At 37.9% G+C, this 18,497-nt stretch overlaps 1 protein-coding gene across 4 annotated transcripts in view; it reads left to right on the top strand.

Annotated features, from left to right (window-relative positions):
* PNPLA8 (patatin like domain 8, phospholipase A2) overlaps nucleotides 1-16,796 on the top strand; it is a 41,546-nt gene extending 24,750 nt beyond the window's left edge. For all 4 annotated transcript variants that reach the window (XM_075428229.1, XM_075428232.1, XM_075428230.1 and 1 more), the window contains 2 exons: nucleotides 15,120-15,315; nucleotides 15,934-16,796. In XM_075428229.1, coding sequence (XP_075284344.1) covers nucleotides 15,120-15,315; nucleotides 15,934-16,208 — 471 coding nt within the window. In that variant the 3' untranslated portion in view covers nucleotides 16,209-16,796. The remainder of the gene's footprint in view (nucleotides 1-15,119; nucleotides 15,316-15,933) is intronic.
* The last annotated feature ends 1,701 nt before the right edge of the window (nucleotides 16,797-18,497 follow it).

Raw genomic sequence — 18,497 nt, 5'->3', positions numbered from 1 at the left:
CTGCACCAGGCATGTTTTGCAGAGCAGACTGCTTGCAAGATTCCCTTCAGGGACTGAAGTGAGGTGTTATTGGAAGATTTGGTTAGTGAAATGAAATTGAGAGTATATTTTGTTTATTGTCTATATATAACTTTATAAATATAGATAATACTATAAAATTTGTATATAATTGTTTATAATTTGTTTATTATTATTTTACTTGGGAAGCATTATAATTTTTATCTCCAATGATTCAGTGTGATGCTTTGCTAATGTAGTTTTCAGAGTGCTTATTTAAAAAAACCCACAAACGTCACTCTCAAATGAGCTGCATTTCATTTAACTATTTTTTTTGCGTGGACTTCTGAGTCCATATATCTTCAACAACACTGTTTACTAGCTAATATTTGCTATAAAACAAATGTTGTAAAATTGGAGGAGACACAGTGAAAAATGAAGAATCGAGTTAATTCAGTAAGCTTTGTACAAACAATCTAGGTTGCTGCTCTCAAGTTCTGATGTTACCAGCCACCATTTCTTAGACCAAAAAGAACAATTTACTGTCAGTTCTTGATAGCTTGCAATTTTTATCTTCCCAGGATATATATCTGTCTTATACTGACTTGAAAGGGACCATATTTCCGTATTAAATAAACTTGCCATATTCATTGCAAATAAAATACTAAGCATGTAGTGGGACTATTGATATACTTTTACCCCTCTTTCCTAAGGAAGGCTTATTTATGAGATATAGCCATCCGGTGCTCAATGCAAACAATCTTCCATGCTTTGTCAGCGACCATCCAGCCTCTCATTTGCCTTCTGTATTGTAGTTTAGGAAACTGCCCTCTTCGTGTTGTGGATACAGGTCTTAGTACTGCAGTAGGAATAATTTTCACCATGTATGCAGAATGTGCCTGAAGTCAGTTAGTTCAATACCCAGTGCATTCCCATTAGACACTGGGAATGTGTCTAAGCCCTATTTCCTGCACTGAGCTTCTTTTCCAATACAAGGATTAATCTGTAGTGTTAATTTTGCAAATCCCAAATCAGTTGGCAGTCTCTTAAAAGATTCTTTACCTTGCAGTGTTTCTTTTAGTGCGGGTATATTTACACTGCTGTGTTTAGTAGTAGATATAGTTTAGTTTTTTGTCAACAGAATTTAGAATTATTTCAGCTGGCATTTCCTTAGGGGAAAAAAAATTGGGGAATATAGAACGAAACAGTTTCCTTCAGATCAGATCCAGTCCTGTCATGGTTGCCAACTGCATCATAAACTGTAGTTCATAAACATGTAGAGCTGTCTGTGCTGTTGCTACACTTGTAGAAGGTTATTTCAAGAAGATATTTCTTCATTTTTCTCATGGCCAGAAAATTTCTCATTTTCACTCTTAAGTCTGTTCCTAGCTAATGGACACACATTCTCCTTGTGCCAGTACTGTTCTCTAGTTTAATGAACTTTTCTTCTTGTAGTATTTACCCTTCTCATGTGTATATAGAAAACACTTATATCCTTTTTTATTTTGGTAGTCTAAATATGCCAGTCTGTCTCAATCTTGCAAAATAGATTCTGTGTTCTCTTGATCATCCTAATGGTCCTTCATTGCACCTGCTGCAGTTTGAGTAATCTTTCTTGAAACCGGACTATTCAGTGTGTTTTGGCATGACCCAAGATGTACTGGGTGAAGTTGAATGATCTGGCAGATTCAAAATTAGCATTTCTAAATTAGAAGCAAAATCTAGAGGAGTTAATTTGATCAGGCTGGAACACTGTATTCTAGATGATGTCTTAATTGTCATATATTTCCGTTTTCAGGGGAAGGTACAGCTTAGAATGACAGTTGCCTTTTCAACAGCTACTTACCTCATTTTTAGGTGGTTTAAATAATTCTGTGATAGTGCTCTACTCAGATCTTTCTCATGGTTGGTCTGATTCCAACTTAGTTCTGAAGAGCGTACCGTTGTGTTTATGAGCACCTTGCTTAGCTATGTGTCATCTCCTTTGGGTTTCCCTAGAGTCGTTCTGCATTTACAGTAAGGCTTTTGTATTTGCAAAGCTTCTAACTTTATATTAACAGATACAATTAGCAGTTGCATGCTTTTGAGAAAATAACAACAAAGATGATGAGCCCCAAACCAGCTGTTGAGTAGCTGTGATAGAAAACAGCCCCAGCCAAAGAGTTCCCCGTTCAGTATAGACTGTGGTCCCATCTGATCAGCCAGTTCTTTCTCCACTGTAGTCTTCATCGTTTCCAGTGGTCTGGTATGTAAGGTGCTTTGTAAATCCAGATTTTCTTAATGTAAAAAATCTTGTTTCAATTTCTACTAGCCTTTGATAAACCCGTGTTGTATTTTGTCATCTAGGCATGTACTTCTTAATTTAGAGGACTCATGAAAATGCAGAACTTTTCCTTCAGTTCTTTCTCCCCCTTCCCCTGCCCCCAACTGTGGATAGAAGTACTAGGTAGTTCATATCCAGTACTGGACCCTTCACATCAATTATCTCCAAAAAATCAGTTCATTTCTTAAATTTTGTCCATTTTAAGATCAAATCCTTAAGTTAGAAACCTGCTTTGTTTCAGTTGCAATGAAATGAATTCTAATGTTTGAGTCAACAAATAATAAAATAGTGTTAAGAAATTTAAGTAGCTTGCATACTTTTATAAATGTTTTTTATGGGAAACCCAATTTCAGTTTGAAATTATAAAATGAAAGGTAAAAAGAAATTGTGGAGTCTGTAATACATTTAGTTTAAGAAGTTGTCTGTAGAGATGGCTAACAACATTCTGATTCTTGTACAGTTTTAAACAGAGGAATGACCAGCAGGTTTTGAGTAATGTTTATCAATGATACATCCAATAATATGAGTCACCTGGATTCCTACGGATCACTACTAGTCTTCATACTTTCCTGTGTTTTTCCTGAAGCATTTTGAATTTCCTGACATTTTACTATTACTTAATAAACTGGCAGCTAAAAGACTAATCTGTTAGCAAAACTAATATCAATTAGTAATACCAATGACATTAATAGGGTTACTGATGTAAAAATGTATTGAGTCTTAATATTTCCATTATTGGCTTGGGAAATGAAATTTAAAGAATTCTGAAGTTTTTAAAATCTGACATGGTGAGCTTTCACAAGGAGCAGGATATCTCTGGGTCACTTGTGGAGTTTTTATGTTAATGGGATTCTTTTGTGTAACAACTAGAGCTTTCTCCTTAGTCTGATGCACCCTGTCATAGCAAGTAGAGTTTTTATATGCTTCTTAAGTTAATGTCAGAAAGGACAAATCTTTTGGACTTGAACACCCTAGCATAATCTGAATCCGGAAGGATTTTATTCAGATCCATGGATTGGTGTTTGGGGGGGGGGGGGGGGGGGGGGTTTGTATGTTTGGGGGTTTTTTTAACTGCTCTTGAATCTTGCCTGTGTTTCACAAACATCATATGAAGAACCTGAGTTCAGGCCTGTGTTTGAGGCCAGTGTAGATTCAACCACAGGCCGTTTTTGTTTTTTTTTTTTCTTAGGTTACACACTATGATCCTTGCTTGTAGTATTACAGGCAATTCATCATTTGGGAACCGCAGTAGACTATTTTGGTGATATGTCCTGTTGTTCATTGCAGAATTCATTTCATTAAATCTGTGCTGCACAGCATATGCTTTTAATTATATATCTGACAATATATTTTATTGCCAAATAATTCTTTCTTTTATGACGTCTGCTAATATTTAGCAAATCTTCATCAGTACTGCGTAAGACTACATTTTCTGTATCTGACATAAAACCATGAATTCAGTAATGTCTTCAGAGCAGCTGGTCATTTTCTGTGAATTAATGACTTGCTGGGATGAGTTGTTAATTTAAGATAATCATCTAGCAGTCTACCTCAGCTGACCATTCATTCTAAAGAACTGTCAAGAGCAAGCATGGCTAATGTAGGATAATGTAGGTTACGTCTGTCCTGGTTTTGACTGGGACAGAGTTGTTTTCCTCCCAGTACCTGCTGTGTTTTGGATCAGAAGGAGAAGAATGTTGAGAACACTGATGGTTTTAGTTGTTGCTGTGAAATCAAGGACTTTCTCCAGTCTCCTGTATTGAGCCAATGAGCTAGCCAGGCAGCCAGCCCAAGCTGGCCAGTGGAAATATTCCATACCATAGACATCATGCTCAGGTTATGAATGGGGATTGGACTGGGGAGGGGGGGGTAGGAACTCTTTTTTTCCAGAAGTTTTAACTATATCATCTCTTTTTCTGCGAGTTCAAACTTTTCCATGAGTACAGTCTTTTTCAGTGAGTTTGAGTTTTGCAAAATTCGTGGGTTTGGCTAAATCCGCGAAATTCATGAGCTTCGCAAAACCCACAGGTGCCGTGATCGCTGCTCAGGGACTGGCTGCACAACTGGTTATTGGGTGGTGAGAAAAATTGTGTTGTATATAGCTTGTTTTGCATATTCTTCATTATTATTAGTAGTATTAGTATTTCCTTTGTTGTCTTCCTAAACTGTCTTTATCTCAACCCATGAGTTTTACTTTTTTTTCGTTCTCCTCCCTATCCCACTTGGGGGAAGGGGAGGAGTGAGTGAGCAGCTGCGTGGTTCTAGTTGCCGGATGATGAGTTAAACCACGGCGGCTTATAATAGCAATAGTATTGATAGCTCTCAGAAGCATTTGGCATGACATTTGTGGCTATGCAAACAGTGTATTATGGTGTTGCTAATTTTTAGGGGAAAAAGAAGATAAATACTGTGTAGGAAAACACTTGTACTGAAAAGGAAAATTTTCAGTAAACTTTGAATCATTATTAGATTTGGGGTTTTTTTTTACTTTATGTAATGTGTTCTGGTTATGAAGAAGCATCTCTTTTTGCAGCTGATGTAGTAGAAGTACAAATGTAGCTCATACCTTCTGATTTCTTTTAAACTGTCAGGCAGCAGTAATGGAAATTTTAATATTAGTGTCATTCAACAATATAAATACAAATACATTTAATTTTCATTTTCTGTACAAACATTGTCTGATGAATTTTTCCATGACCCAGTTCAAGGGGAATCCCTTTTTCAGTGCACACTTGAGCCGTTACTTGTCACAGTTCTAGAGTGTTTGTTTTTCTAGTGTCTGAAGATAAATTGTAATTTTGAGATAGCCTTACAAAGTAATGAGCACAAGATGTTTGTTTCAGGAATTTAAAGGAGCATCCCTGCCTCTCCTTAAGAAACGGAATCAGTTCATTCTGAAAATGTTAGAAGTTTGGTGTATAGGAGGATTGGATTAATGTCTGTCACCAATTAAGGCCTTTTGTTGTGAATCAGCATAGTGCAGAATGCATTATAAATTGTATGTAGTTGACCCAATAGCATCCCTGTTAGCATGATTATGAAGGAAGGCTGAATCTTTCTAAATAAATTGCATGAAATATTTGTATAAAGACATAATTGTAGGTCATTGTATGCTTTATGGAAAAATATTTAATTTATTAAAAAATCTTTTCTCACTTATCTCTGATGCAGCCAAGTGGATCAGACTCACCATTAGAATAAAGCTGAAACAAATTGTTCTAGGGCACTGTACATTTTAGGCAAAGATTTGTTAGAAATATTGGCACCACCATCCATTGCTTGTCACCAAGACAAGGAGGAAACAATTCTACTTCTGTACTGTTTCATGTTTATAAAACATTATATGTTTTACGGAGTCAGAATAGTTTGTGCAGGGACATAAAGATTTCCCATACTTGCTGGGAGCTCCTCTTCAGTAGTTTCGTCCTCAGTAGTACTGAGAGCAGTCTGACTGATTACTCACAAGAGGAGAGCCATAATTAATGTGTATTTCAAACATTTTTGTATGTATTTAACAGAACACGATAATCATGTAACCTTTGTATTGAGCAAAGTATATTTGTGCTGAACACTGTAGGGGCTAGTTTCTTGTACAGTTAATTCTTAATGTATAGATTCCTTTTTTTAATATATACTTTGTGAAACTGAAATTTGTTAGCCTGACGATGCTTGGCTGAGCAAGCCTTGAAGCCTTATATGTGAGTATACTACCACTCTGATAATGGCCCTAGGTGCCCAGTGCCATGAGAGGACTAGGTCGGGATGTGAACCTTGGAAGTTATCTGTATGCATAGATCTTACAGGCAGTATAAGAACCCTCCTGTTTCTCATTCCTGTCTTCTATTCTGAGGACATTTGCTACTGCCTATGTAAATGTATTAGGCTGATTTTACAGAATGATTTCGCAAGGCATACCCATTTTGCTTATGGAAACTAGAGTAAATGTTTTTAGAGTAGTTATTCTAATTTTTCTGAGAAGTAACTCGTTGTTACAGTGCAGCAACTCTTCAAACTCCTCATTTGAAGCAATAAGCCTAATCTTTAGTCTGAATATTTATTGTATTTATGTTGATTTTAAACGTAGAGTTTATAAAATACTTTTCAAAAGTCCATTCAGAATCTTAGCCTGTCTTGTCCTAGTCTGTGATAGCTTTGTACTAGTTCTGTCTCCACTTTTTCACAAAGACAAGGAAAGTAAACAACAGAGCAAGTCTGTAAAAGTGAACTAAAATGCGAAGCATGTCTGCATAGGCAATGAGGTGAAGTGGTTACTATGGAGCTAACAACTCAGCTTCTAAATATCAGACTTGGCTGTCTTAAGTTAGATATCCTTCATCCAGTACTAGCTTATTTTCTTCACAGAGTTTAGTATCATTTAAGTGAAACTGTGCAGCACGCAGGATGTTACACGGAACAGTTAGAGGGCACAACTTGAGCCTAACAAAATTAGGAACAGCAGTTATAGCCTATGAAGATACAGAGTATTCTGAACTTGTTAGAAACAGCTGCCCATCGTAAAGTATGGGTCAAACTGATTTTTTTATTTTAATATCATAATTTTAAATAACTGTTTCCAAAGTACTGACTTAAATATGTGAGTGTGACTTTATGCACGTTCACCATAATTGTTTAAATGGGACAAGATTTTCAGAAGGTCCTGTGCTACCCCGCTCCCAAGTGGTCTGCAGCATTTCTGTGAGACTTCCGGATGTGTTTTCCTTCTGATAGTTGAATTTGCCCCCATCTGTTCCATAATGTTTAACCAGGCCTTTCTTCATGCCTACAACTGGGCAAGCAGGATATCTTCACCAGAAAGTTTTCATTGGATCGTACGCCTACAAAAGGTGCACTTTTCCCTCTTTAAATAATTTACGATTTGGTAGTCAAAGCATGAGGGGGAGTCTTCTCCGACTGTTTTGCAACTATCAAAAAACTTACAGAAAGTAGTAGCTACAGCTTGAGACTTCTGCCTAACGACCAGCAAGTCCTAAAAATATAGTTACAGTTACATGGGGAATTTTTTTGAAAAAACTGTATAAAAAAAAATTCATTGAGTTCACTTGGGAATTAGCTGATAAATATTAAACAAAACAGAACAATTGAGTGTTTACCACTTGGAAAGCCTTTGGCAAAAGACTGAAAGTAATGTCCCAGTCCCTGAGTTCACTGCTTTACTATCACAAGCTTGGGTTTATATGCGTTGAACTCCATTTTAAGATTAATTTATTTGATAACTTCCATCATTTTTATCAGAATTTTTTTAAAAGCCTTCTTCCCTACTGTTTACCTGCACAATGACATTAGGAAAGCTATACACCCTTTTCAGCACTTACTTGCATTAAGATTCCTGCTGTGGCACTCTGTGTTCGGTGTACTGCCAGCAAATTAAGTTGACTCAAGAGTGGGGTGGTTTCGCTCAGTTCAGCATATGAAGAAACATTTAGTACTTTCCAGTGCACTGACTGGAGCAGCACAGAAGAATGCGACAGGGAAGAGTTGACTCATGTATGTCTGGGAAATGAAAAAGAGAATTTGCAAATGGACTGAGAACTAGGTAAATGAGAAGAGATGGTGCAGTGTAGGTGAGGCCAGACAATCTGAGAAGGGCAGAACAGAGAGAACGAGGGCTCTGCTCTGACTGCTCAGCACTGAGTCTTGAGTCAGAACTCGGGACAATTGCACGTTTTTGTGGATGTTGGTCAGCAGTTTAGTCATTTGAATAGTTCCTGTAAGTTATCCTTTCAGTTACACATTCCAAAGTATGAGTTGCATATGGAAAATGCATGTTTGCATTTTTCACAAGACTTAGACTGGACTGACAAAGTTCAATTTCTAATAAGAATGACTTTTAAAATGTAATTTCATTTTACAGCAAAAATAACTGAATATATAAAAACATATGAATCGGTGGTATTTCTTTAGAGTAGAACCTTAGGAAAATTGGAGGCAGACATGGCCTCAGGGGTCACCTGTTCCAGCCTCCTGTTCAAAGCAGGATAAACCTCAAAGTTAGGTCAGGTCGCTCAAGGCCTTACCCGGTTGAGTGTTGAAAATACTCAAGGATGGAGATCCAACAGCTTCTCTGGCTCTTCCTTTGCACTTTTTGAAAGAGTCTGGCTGTGTCTTCTCCCCCTGTAGGTAATGGAAGACTGTGATTAGATTCCTCCTTGGCTTTCTCTTTGTCCAGGTTAAACAAATCGGTTTCCCTGCATCTCTTCTCATACGTTATGAGCTTCAGCCCCCAACCCATTTTAGTGGTTCTTTACTGTACGTATTCCAGTTTGTCAGTGCTTTGTAACTGCGCATCCAAAGCTGTACAGTATTCCCAGTGTGACCTCATGAGTCCTGAATAAAAGGGGATAATCACTTCACCTGACCTACTGGTTTTGCTTTTAGCCCAAGTGTATGTTGATAACCTAGTAGTTCATCTAATATACTGCTTATATTGTCTCTCTTTTTCTGTGCACACACAGACAGTACCATACTGTAGCAATATATCAAATAATATAGATGAAAGTGGGGGCATCTGAAGACACTCCAGTCTGTCAAAAAGGAGCTCATAAATTTGTTAGGAACGGAAAAGGTTTAGGACCGTGCATAGAGTCAGCATTGCTTTGTAGAATTTGAATTGCATCTGAAGCTTATAGTATAATTTAATATATCACTTTATATAACAAGATTTTTACACCATTACAGTATAATTTAATGTATCACTTTGTATCAACAAGATTTTTACACCATTGTATTCGGTATAAAGATCCTTTTTTTTTTTTTGCATGATTTTGTTTTTATGAAGGCTTTAGGAGATCAGAATTGTGCTATGCTAGTATGGGTCCATGATATATATGCTTTTCAATTATAAATTATATTCTGAGAATATATTCTATAAAATAGATAGTAGGCACAAAGAATGCAACAATATTCATACAGTTTGAAAACTGTATTCTGTCAATGCATTTTGCATGCATTGCTAATGTTGGCATTTGTTGATCACTGTATTTGCGGTCATTTAAAATGCATTGTTGTGTAAATACAATTTTATTCGTGGAAAGTTAGACACCTGAAACTTCCCCACAGCATTCCACAGAGTGGAACAGTGCAGCTTGTTGCTAGTACCTACTCTCTCTAACCTTTTCAGCAATTGTCATATTTTTTCCCCATAGCACACCACAACTATCCACTTTGCTGTATTTCTACAGACTGTTTTACTAGTGCCTGCTTTTATTTGTTCCCCAGCCATTAATGTCTTTCAGTCCATGAATCAATAAATGTAATTGTTTAGGTTAAACTTTTTGCTTGTGGATTACTGTTTTTGGTTTGTCATTCTTCCCTCTTGCAGAAGCATGCTGGGAAGATCCTAACTCTAGCGTCATACTAACTGAAAAATAAGGATTGATAGGTGGATCAAAGACAAGAGATTGCACCAAGAAAATAGAACATTTGAAACTGTATGGAGTAATAAAATGAATGACTTCCTTCTGAAAGCAGAGATAAGCAAGAATTCGGGTTTTGGCCAACAGGCATGTCTGTACCCATACATCAGATACATTGGCCTTGTTTACTTCCAGTTTAACGGCATGAAACTTTAAAGTGGCAAGAAAGCTCATAGAAGCCAGTATGGAAGAAGAAGCTACTGTATTAGCCACCAAGATATTCCATACTACTAGCATTCAGTCAGTCTTTTGGTTATATTGCATTTTGGATAATGTATTTTTATTAACATCTTTTAAAAGCTGAGCGCTTAATTTTAATTGGTAAGTTATAAATAATTTAAATTAGTTTTTGTAATATTGTATAACTATAGAATAACTTCAACAGAATCAGGAAAAAAAATTAAGATACCAAGTGTAGCAGTTCTCCAAGGCAAATGGACAGACTAAATACATAGGAATTCAGAGCAAGGATCGGTGAGGATTCTTGTGATTTCAGTGTATCTTATGTACAAAACTGCAGGGTCAATCACTTGGCATTGTACTCCTGTGTCTCAAGGACAAGCATGAAGAAGGTTATGTCATGATTTCTTAAAATTACTTTTTTAAAAATTTAGATCTGGCTTTCATATTTCTGTATTGCTAGTTTAACATATTTCTTGGGAAGGACAAAATTTTTGTCCAGTTTTATGAAGATAGAGGAATTATTCAAAATCAGGAAGGTTAGTTTCTATTTTTTAATCTTAAAACTGGAAAATTCTTTGTTGTTTATAGTTGTCTTAGAATTGACATACAAGTGAAATGATTGCAATGAATTTTAAAACTTGAGAAATATTTTTCCACAATAATTTCAACCTTTGATGTAGTTAGCTGTTAAGGTTTCTGGAAATGCAGAGTTAAATAAATTATTGCAGTATTTCCTTCATTGAGTCTTTACTAGTCAGATTTAACTAAAAATGTTAATTACTGCTTCAGTAGTTGATCATTTTAAGCAAAAGAGCAATATGGTAACATCTTTGTTTAACAGAGTAGGCTAATTTGAAGCACAGTATTGATTGGGATGTGGTCATTATCAACCATAGTCTGTTTGGAGGGGAAGAAAAAAATCGGTTGCCTTCCTTGTTAAGTTCTACTTCTAACTTTCCAAAAATGGCATTATCTATGTAACTGCTAAAAGTAATGTTAAAAGTGTCTACACTGAAAATTATTAGGAATGGATATTTACTGTCATTTCAATAAACCTGAATTAGAGAACATTTAAATACGAAAATCATTGTACAAAGCTGTTAGTTATCATCACAATATACATTTGATGTGTGTAGGTATGTGTACTTTACCTTTCTTTGATATTTTGTCAGTATTACAAAAATATTGTAGTATTCTAGTATTATACACCCCCTAATTTTTGATAACACTAGTTTTCCCATGGTGAAGCAATCATGTTTAGTTAAATTATATTGACAAGATCAGTGGAAATTATTTAGTAAGTGTGTTTTTAATCTAGGATTTAAAGAAAAAAGTAAGCACCAGAAAGATAACTATAAGATTTTAGATAAAGATTCATGGGGTATTATATCAAGGACAAAAACATCCTTGTATTTAGTTTTCTGTGTAGAAGCTATTTTAAACATAAGCAAAGGATAATAGGCACTGAAGAGACCATCTATTTTAGCAGTGTTTTGAGCAAAGTGGACAGTATCCAAAGGGAGTTCAAAGAGCTTTTTGTAGGTTCAAATGAAAGCTTAATTAAAAAAAAAAAATCAAAAAATTCAGCTCAGTAATCCTGTTTTTAGTTATTTATCTAGCACAGCTGTAGTTAAAAGGAGTCTCTAAAATGTTTATTGACTCCAAAACATTTTTTTTATTCTAAGCTATTCCTGAGTGCGGTTGCGCTTTTTTTATTGTTCTTGTAATGTTATAGTCAGGTGTGGGATATAGGGAGTACAGGGACCTTTAGGATATAGGGAGCTTTTCCGTAGTGCTTATTGTAGTCAATATTCTGTTTCTTCTGTATTTTACATGTTTCTTTGTATAGATTTTGAATGGCTATAAAGATCTTCGTCTCTGTTATTGATATTGTCTTCAGCTTAAGTTTTGCCTTTATAACTGTTTGGGGTTTTCTTTATGGCATTCCCAATATACAAAGTCCTATTGAATTCAAAGTCCAAAGTAATCTGTTTCTTAGTTGAAGATCATTTTACTTTCAAGAAGTCCTAAACATAGTTTTTGAGATTTGCTGGATCAAAATCTCCTTGTCTGGATGCTTCTTAGACTTACTGTCAGTCTTACTGATTCTTACTAGTCCAAAAGTATTTTATCCCAGCCTCATCACCTACGCTTTTGATGTGCTGCTAGCAAAAGATGTGTCTCCTCGCTTCCAGACTTATAAGAGTAGCCTTTGTTGCTGTTAGTCTTGCGCTGAATTCTGATCTTCAGACAACTTGAAGAAGCCTCACGTTCCCAGGACCTGGTACTCAGGGGGAACTTGAATCATCCTGGTACCTGGTGAAAGGACAATACAGAATAGCTCAAGCAATGTTGGAGATTGTTCAGGTGCATTGATGACAACTTCCTGGCACAGTTGCTGGAGGAGCCAACAAGGAAAGGTGCTTTGCTGGACCTGATGCTTATGAAGAATAAAGAACTGGACCAGGGACACAAAAGTTAAAGAAAGCCTTGGCTACAGTGGCCATGAGATGATGGAGTTCAAGATCCTAAAAGAAGGGAGCGGGGAAAAAAGCAGGACTACAGCCCTGGATTTCAGGAGAGCAGACTTCATCCTCTTCAGAGCTTTGCTTGTGAGAATCCCATGGGCTACGGCCTTGAAGAGAGGAGGGGTCCAGGACAGCTGACTGATACTCAGTGACCACTTCCTCCAAGCTCAGGAAAGGCCCATCCCAACAAATAGGACATCAAACAAAGGTGGCAGATATGGATGAGCAAGGAGGTCCTAACTGAACTCAGGCATAGAAAGGAAGTGTATAAAACGTGGAAGCAGGGGCAGGTCACCCAGCAGGAGTATAGAGCTCCTGTCCAGTCTTGGAGAGATGGGGTTAAGAAAGCAAAAGCCCGTCTGGAGTTAAATCTGGAGAGGAATGTAAAGGGCAACAACAAAGGATTCTGTAAGTGCATAAACAGCAAAAGGAACACTAGAGAATACGCGGGCCTGCTACTGAATGGACAGGGGAGCTGGTGACAAATGACATGGAAAAGGCCAAGATACTTAATGCTGCCTTTGTCTTGGTCTTTACCAGGAAAAACGTCTTTCAGGAGTCCCAGGTCCCTGAAGCTAGAGGGAAAGTCTAGTGCAAGGAGCTGGTGGAGGATAACCAGGTTAGGGAGCAGTTAAATAAACTGGACGTACATAAATTCATGGGGCATGATGGGTTGCACCCATGAGTACTATGGAGCTGGCTGATGCCATTGCAAGGTGACTTCTGATTATCTTCAAATGATGATGTTGATTGGTAGAGGTTAGGAGAGCAAATATCATTCCTGTTTTCACAAAGGGCAAGAAACCTCTGGGGAACTACAGGCTAGTTGGCCTCAGCCCAGTTCCTCAGGAGGTGATGGGAGGAAATCCTCCTGGAAAGGATTGGAAAAGTCATGAAGGACAGGAAGGTGATGATGAGTAACCAGCATACATTTACAAAAGGGAACTCATGACTGACCAACCTGGTGGCCTTCTGCAATGAGGTGACTAGCTTGGTGGACAAGGGGAAAGCAGTGGATGTTGTTTTCAACCTTAGTAAAGCCTTTGACATTTATCTCCCATAACATCATAGTCAAGCTGACAAAGCGTGGGTTAGATAAGTAGACAGTGAGGTGAATGACCAGGCCCAGAGGGTTGGGATCAGTGTCACTAAGTCCAGTTGGAAGCAAGTCACTAGAAGTAAACCCAAGGGGTCAATACTTGGGCCAGTACTATTCAACAGCTTCATTAATGACCTGGATGATGGGACAGAGTGCACCTGCAGGAAGTTTGTGGATGGTACAAACCTGGGAGGAATGGCTGGTATACCAGATGGTTGGGTCACCATTTAGAGGGACCTCAACAGGCTGGAGAATTCTCCTGAAGGTCAACAAGGGGAAAGGCAGAATTCTGCATCTGGGGAGGAATAATCTCATGCACCAACCCACACTGGGGACTGACTGATTGTAAAGCAGCTTGGCGGAGAAGGACCTTGGGGTCCTGGTGGACAAGCTGAACATGAGCCAGCAATGCACCCTTGTGGCAAAAAAGGCCAACAGCATCCTGGGCTGCATTATGAACAGTGCTGCCAGCAGGCCAAGGGTGGTGATCCTTCCTCTTTGCGCTGCTGAGGACACATCTGGAGTACTGTGTCCAGTTCCCCAGTATAAGAGACATGAGCACACGGGAGTGAGTCTGGAGCAGGGCCACAAAGATGATTAAGGGATTGGAGCATCTGTCAAATGAGGAGAGGCAGAGAGCTGGGACTTCAGCCTAGAGAAGAGCAGGGTCAAGGGGGATCTTATCAATGTGTGTGAATAAAGGATGGGAGGGAATGAAGATGAGGGAGCTGTACTTTTCCCAGTAGTGCCCACTGATAGGACAAAAGACAATGGCACAAATAAAAACCTACGAAATTCCATCTGAACACAAGAAAAGTTTTTGCTGTGAGGGTGGTGAAACTCTGGAACAGGTTGCCCGGAGAGGTTTTGGAGCCTCCATTTGTGGAGATGCTCAAAAGCCAGCTGCACATGGCCTTGGGCAACATGCCCTAGCTGACCCTTGCTTGAGCAGGGGTTTAGACCAATGAACTCAAAAGGTCCCTTCCAACCTAAATGAGTCTGTGATTTTCCAAATCTTAAACCCAGGCTACAGCATTCTGTGCAATGGCTGCTTAGAAAGTAGCTTTGGCCAAGCTTAGCTCTTGTGATTTTTTTTTTTTTTTTTTCTTAATTTTAGATCTGCAGGTAGTGATTTGGATTTTGTTATATATATCCTTGTAATACCAGCAGTAAACGTTTTGAGATGCAGACCTGTTGATTGTTTAAGAATTTGTCAATATGTGTATCTGTCTTGCGTAAAAGGTCTTCGGAAGATGAAGTCAGAACTTCTACAGGTATCCCAGTGAATGCTGCTGTTTCAGCCTGCCTTTTCCGTACAATACTCACAACAGCAGAACTGACCACAGACCCAGGATGTGCTCTGGGTGACCATAAGCCTTGCCATGCAGCTGCTTCATAGCACAAACAGAACAGCTGCACAAAAGATGGAAATAATTGCTTGTTTGATTTAATTGGTTTTGTATATTAGTGCTATGCTAGTTTAGTTCATAGTTGCAGTTTCTTTTATGACCATGTTTTGTGTAGTACTAACATTTGTATTTATTTTTAATTTGCAGGATGGAGGTCTGCTTCTAAATAATCCTTCTGCACTGGCAGTTCACGAGTGCAAGTGTCTTTGGCCAAACGTTCCACTGCAGTGCCTAGTGTCGCTGGGCACTGGTCGCTACGAAAGCGAGGGAAAGACCAATGTCACATACACCAGTTTGAAAGCCAAACTCACAAATGTTATCAGCAGTGCAACTGATACAGAAGGTTGGTGTCTCAAGATCTTTTGTTTTGTGACTGTTTTCAGTTTTTAATATTTCTTAGAATTATAGTTCCGATTCAGAGAGCAATCTGCAACCTTTCGTCTTTCCCCTTCTCCTCTCTACCCGTCCCACTGAAACTACTTGAAATGCGTCTCTCCTTAACTCATTAGGTTTAGTTGGTGTTTTAGTAGAAGTGTTACGGGTTTTCTGGAGATAATATGAATGCGTTTCTTAGCCTTATCTTTATGAATCTTCATCTTCACTGTGGTGTTGCTAAGCTCTTCTAGTTTATGAGTTCTCAACTGTTAATATGAGGTTGATGACATAGGTGTCATTAGAAATCTGGATAGCTGCAAAGCCTTCTTAATTGTCATACCAGTGAAGTTGTCTTGGAATAAAAGATGAAGCTTTTCTAGAGTAAATGGAGCCACTGGGTCATCTGCAAACATTCTAATGAGAAAGGGATTTTGATCAGGCAATGGTGGAAAACCGTTTACTCGGCAAAGCAGCACATAGTTACACTTACTGCGCCACTCCAGAGCACTTGTTGTTCAGAGGCTGTTAGCACTACTTGTCTCTCTCATGTAAATGTAACTGTTTCCTTCATTCATTTTCCATGCAGAAGTTCACACCATGCTGGATGCACTGTTACCTCCAGACACTTACTTCAGATTTAACCCTCTTATGAATGAAGACATACCTCTGGATGAAAGTCGTAAAGAGAAACTCAGTCAGCTGCAGACAGACGGAATTCGTTACTTAGAACGAAATGAAGAAAAACTGAGAAAAGCTGCAAAAATATTAACACAAGAAAAAACGACTTTGCAGAGATTTCAGGACTGGATAAGATTAAAGGCTGACATGTATGAAGGCCTTCCATTTCTTTCCAAATTGTGAATATGTAATGCATGAAAGATCATAAATGTAAATCTTGTTCCAGAAAATCCATTCAGTACTGTAAAGGAAGAATGTTTACTGGGGGTAAATGACAGCTTTGGAAAGATCTTTGGAATTCTGGAGAATGTGATTGAGGATAGCTGTTCTGTGCACACTTAACTTGATACAAGATTTTATGGTGTTAATTATTTTTTGAACTTTATGGATCTTACTGTTGCTCTACTTAAGTTTCTTAAAGTTGGTAAAACTGAAAATTATGAAAACAATTGCGCTATGCATTTTTTGGATGTATGTACCATAATTATGGTGGCAGTAAAACTTTGTCAACTACCAGGCTTATTCATAAGTAACAAAAAGTAAAATCCTCTTTCACTTCAGTGTAGGCAACATACATGTGAGGCTCTGTGTAGCCAGCGAATTCAATAGAAATGTACCGTTCTTACAAAAACTTTGCCTCTGTTAATTGCACTTTTACATTTGAAAGATAACATTTAAATTCTTTTTTTATTTTCAGTGGGTTTTGTACATAACAGTACAGATGTTTGGATGACTATAAATGGCATATTAAATTATCAAAATCAACTTATATTTTTAGGACTTGCTGCTTATTGTTGTTATCAGGATAACTTCAGATTGGTTCATTCATTATTTGAAAATAGTCACAAGCCCCAAAACTTCGCTTGAGCAGCTATTCCTGTCACGGGATAAAGGAAATAAAATCTTGGAATAGTTCACATGAGTGAGAAGCTTACTTTAGAAGCTGCAGTTTTGGATGCCAAGCTTCAGGTGTCTCTAGTCAAGAAGAAAATGAGCAGTGGATACATGAAATAATAAATTTCCTTTTGTCTTCTAACTTTTATATATGCATCATATTTAAATTACCTTAGAGTTGTGAAGTTAACGTTTAGAGCTTAATATGATCTTACTGCTCATTCCTTGCAGCTTTCTGCTTATGTCAAGACGGGTGGTGTAGTAAGCTCTGACGATGTAGTACTTCAATGAAACAACATTTTCAACAACAGGAAGGTACATGCGGGTTCTTTGAAACAGTATGACTGCAGCGAAATTTGAGTTACAGCTGCTGTCACATGTTGGGCATGCATCCATTAATAAGATTTCTTTAGGGGTTTCTGGGTGAATTTTTGCCTCTAATATTAGACAGCTACAGTACACGAAAATATTTACTAGATAAAATGTATGTTTTATGCGGTAGATAAAATGTCCAGTTTTGCCAAAACCCAGTGCATTTTTCACTTTGCCTTTTGGGACTAATCACATGCTGTTGTATTATGTACTACAAATAACATTTCCTTTGATAGTCACCTTCTGTACTTCCCATCTTAAAATATTGAAAATGTTATTAGACTGCCTTTAGGAAAGGAACTTTGAGGAAGACAGCTGAGATTCTTCGTTGTCTTAGGAGTTGCTACATAGTATTCTGTGACTCTGCAAGAGAACATTTGATTTGGGCTGGGTTGTTTTTAATCTGAAGTATTTTTAATTTTTACCTGTGTCATTTTACTTGGATATTCATACTTTTCTGGTTCTCCATCAGTTCTCTGGCTTGTTTTTGCCAGTGAAGCTAGTAGGTGTCACTAGTGCATAAACTGAAGCCTTCACATTTTTTAAATTGTTCCCAATGCAAACAAATTCCAGGTGCGTAAGGACTAGAGAAGCCTGTGTCATTCAGTACGTGAGGAAGGGAAAAGAGGAGAGAGAGAAAGGAAAGTTGAAAAGCTACAGCAATTTAAAGATAAGAAGTGAAAGAATATGTTGTTCATTTCACCATCACTACCACCCTTTACTTATTTATTTTATTTATTATTATGAACACCACAAGTAGTTCCTTGAATAGGGCAATACAAATACTAAAAGGAAAGTTTTATGATCTTGATGCAGCTCTGCTTTATACAACTTCTCTTCTTCATTCCGCTTACTAAGAAATGACTAAAAGAATAACAAGAGATCAAGCCTTTCCCATTGGTGTGAGATAGTTTTAAGCATATAAAAAAGAAATCACAGAATCACAGAATCACAGAATAGTAGGGGTTGGAAGGGACCTCTGTGGGTCATCTAGTCCAACCCCCCCGCCGAAGCAGGGTCACCTACAGCAGGCTGCACAGGACCTTGTCCAGTCGGGTCTTGAATATCTCCAGAGAAGGAGACTCCACAACCTCCCTGGGCAGCCTGTTCCAGTGCTCCGTCACCCTCAGAGAGAAGAAGTTCCTCCTCATGTTCAGACGGAACTTCCTGTGTCTCAGTTTGTGCCCATTACCCCTTGTCCTGTCA

Source organism: Opisthocomus hoazin, chromosome 8, assembly GCF_030867145.1.
Source record: "Opisthocomus hoazin isolate bOpiHoa1 chromosome 8, bOpiHoa1.hap1, whole genome shotgun sequence".
NCBI lineage: Eukaryota > Metazoa > Chordata > Aves > Opisthocomiformes > Opisthocomidae > Opisthocomus > Opisthocomus hoazin.
This window is presented reverse-complemented; position numbering and strand designations above follow the sequence as displayed.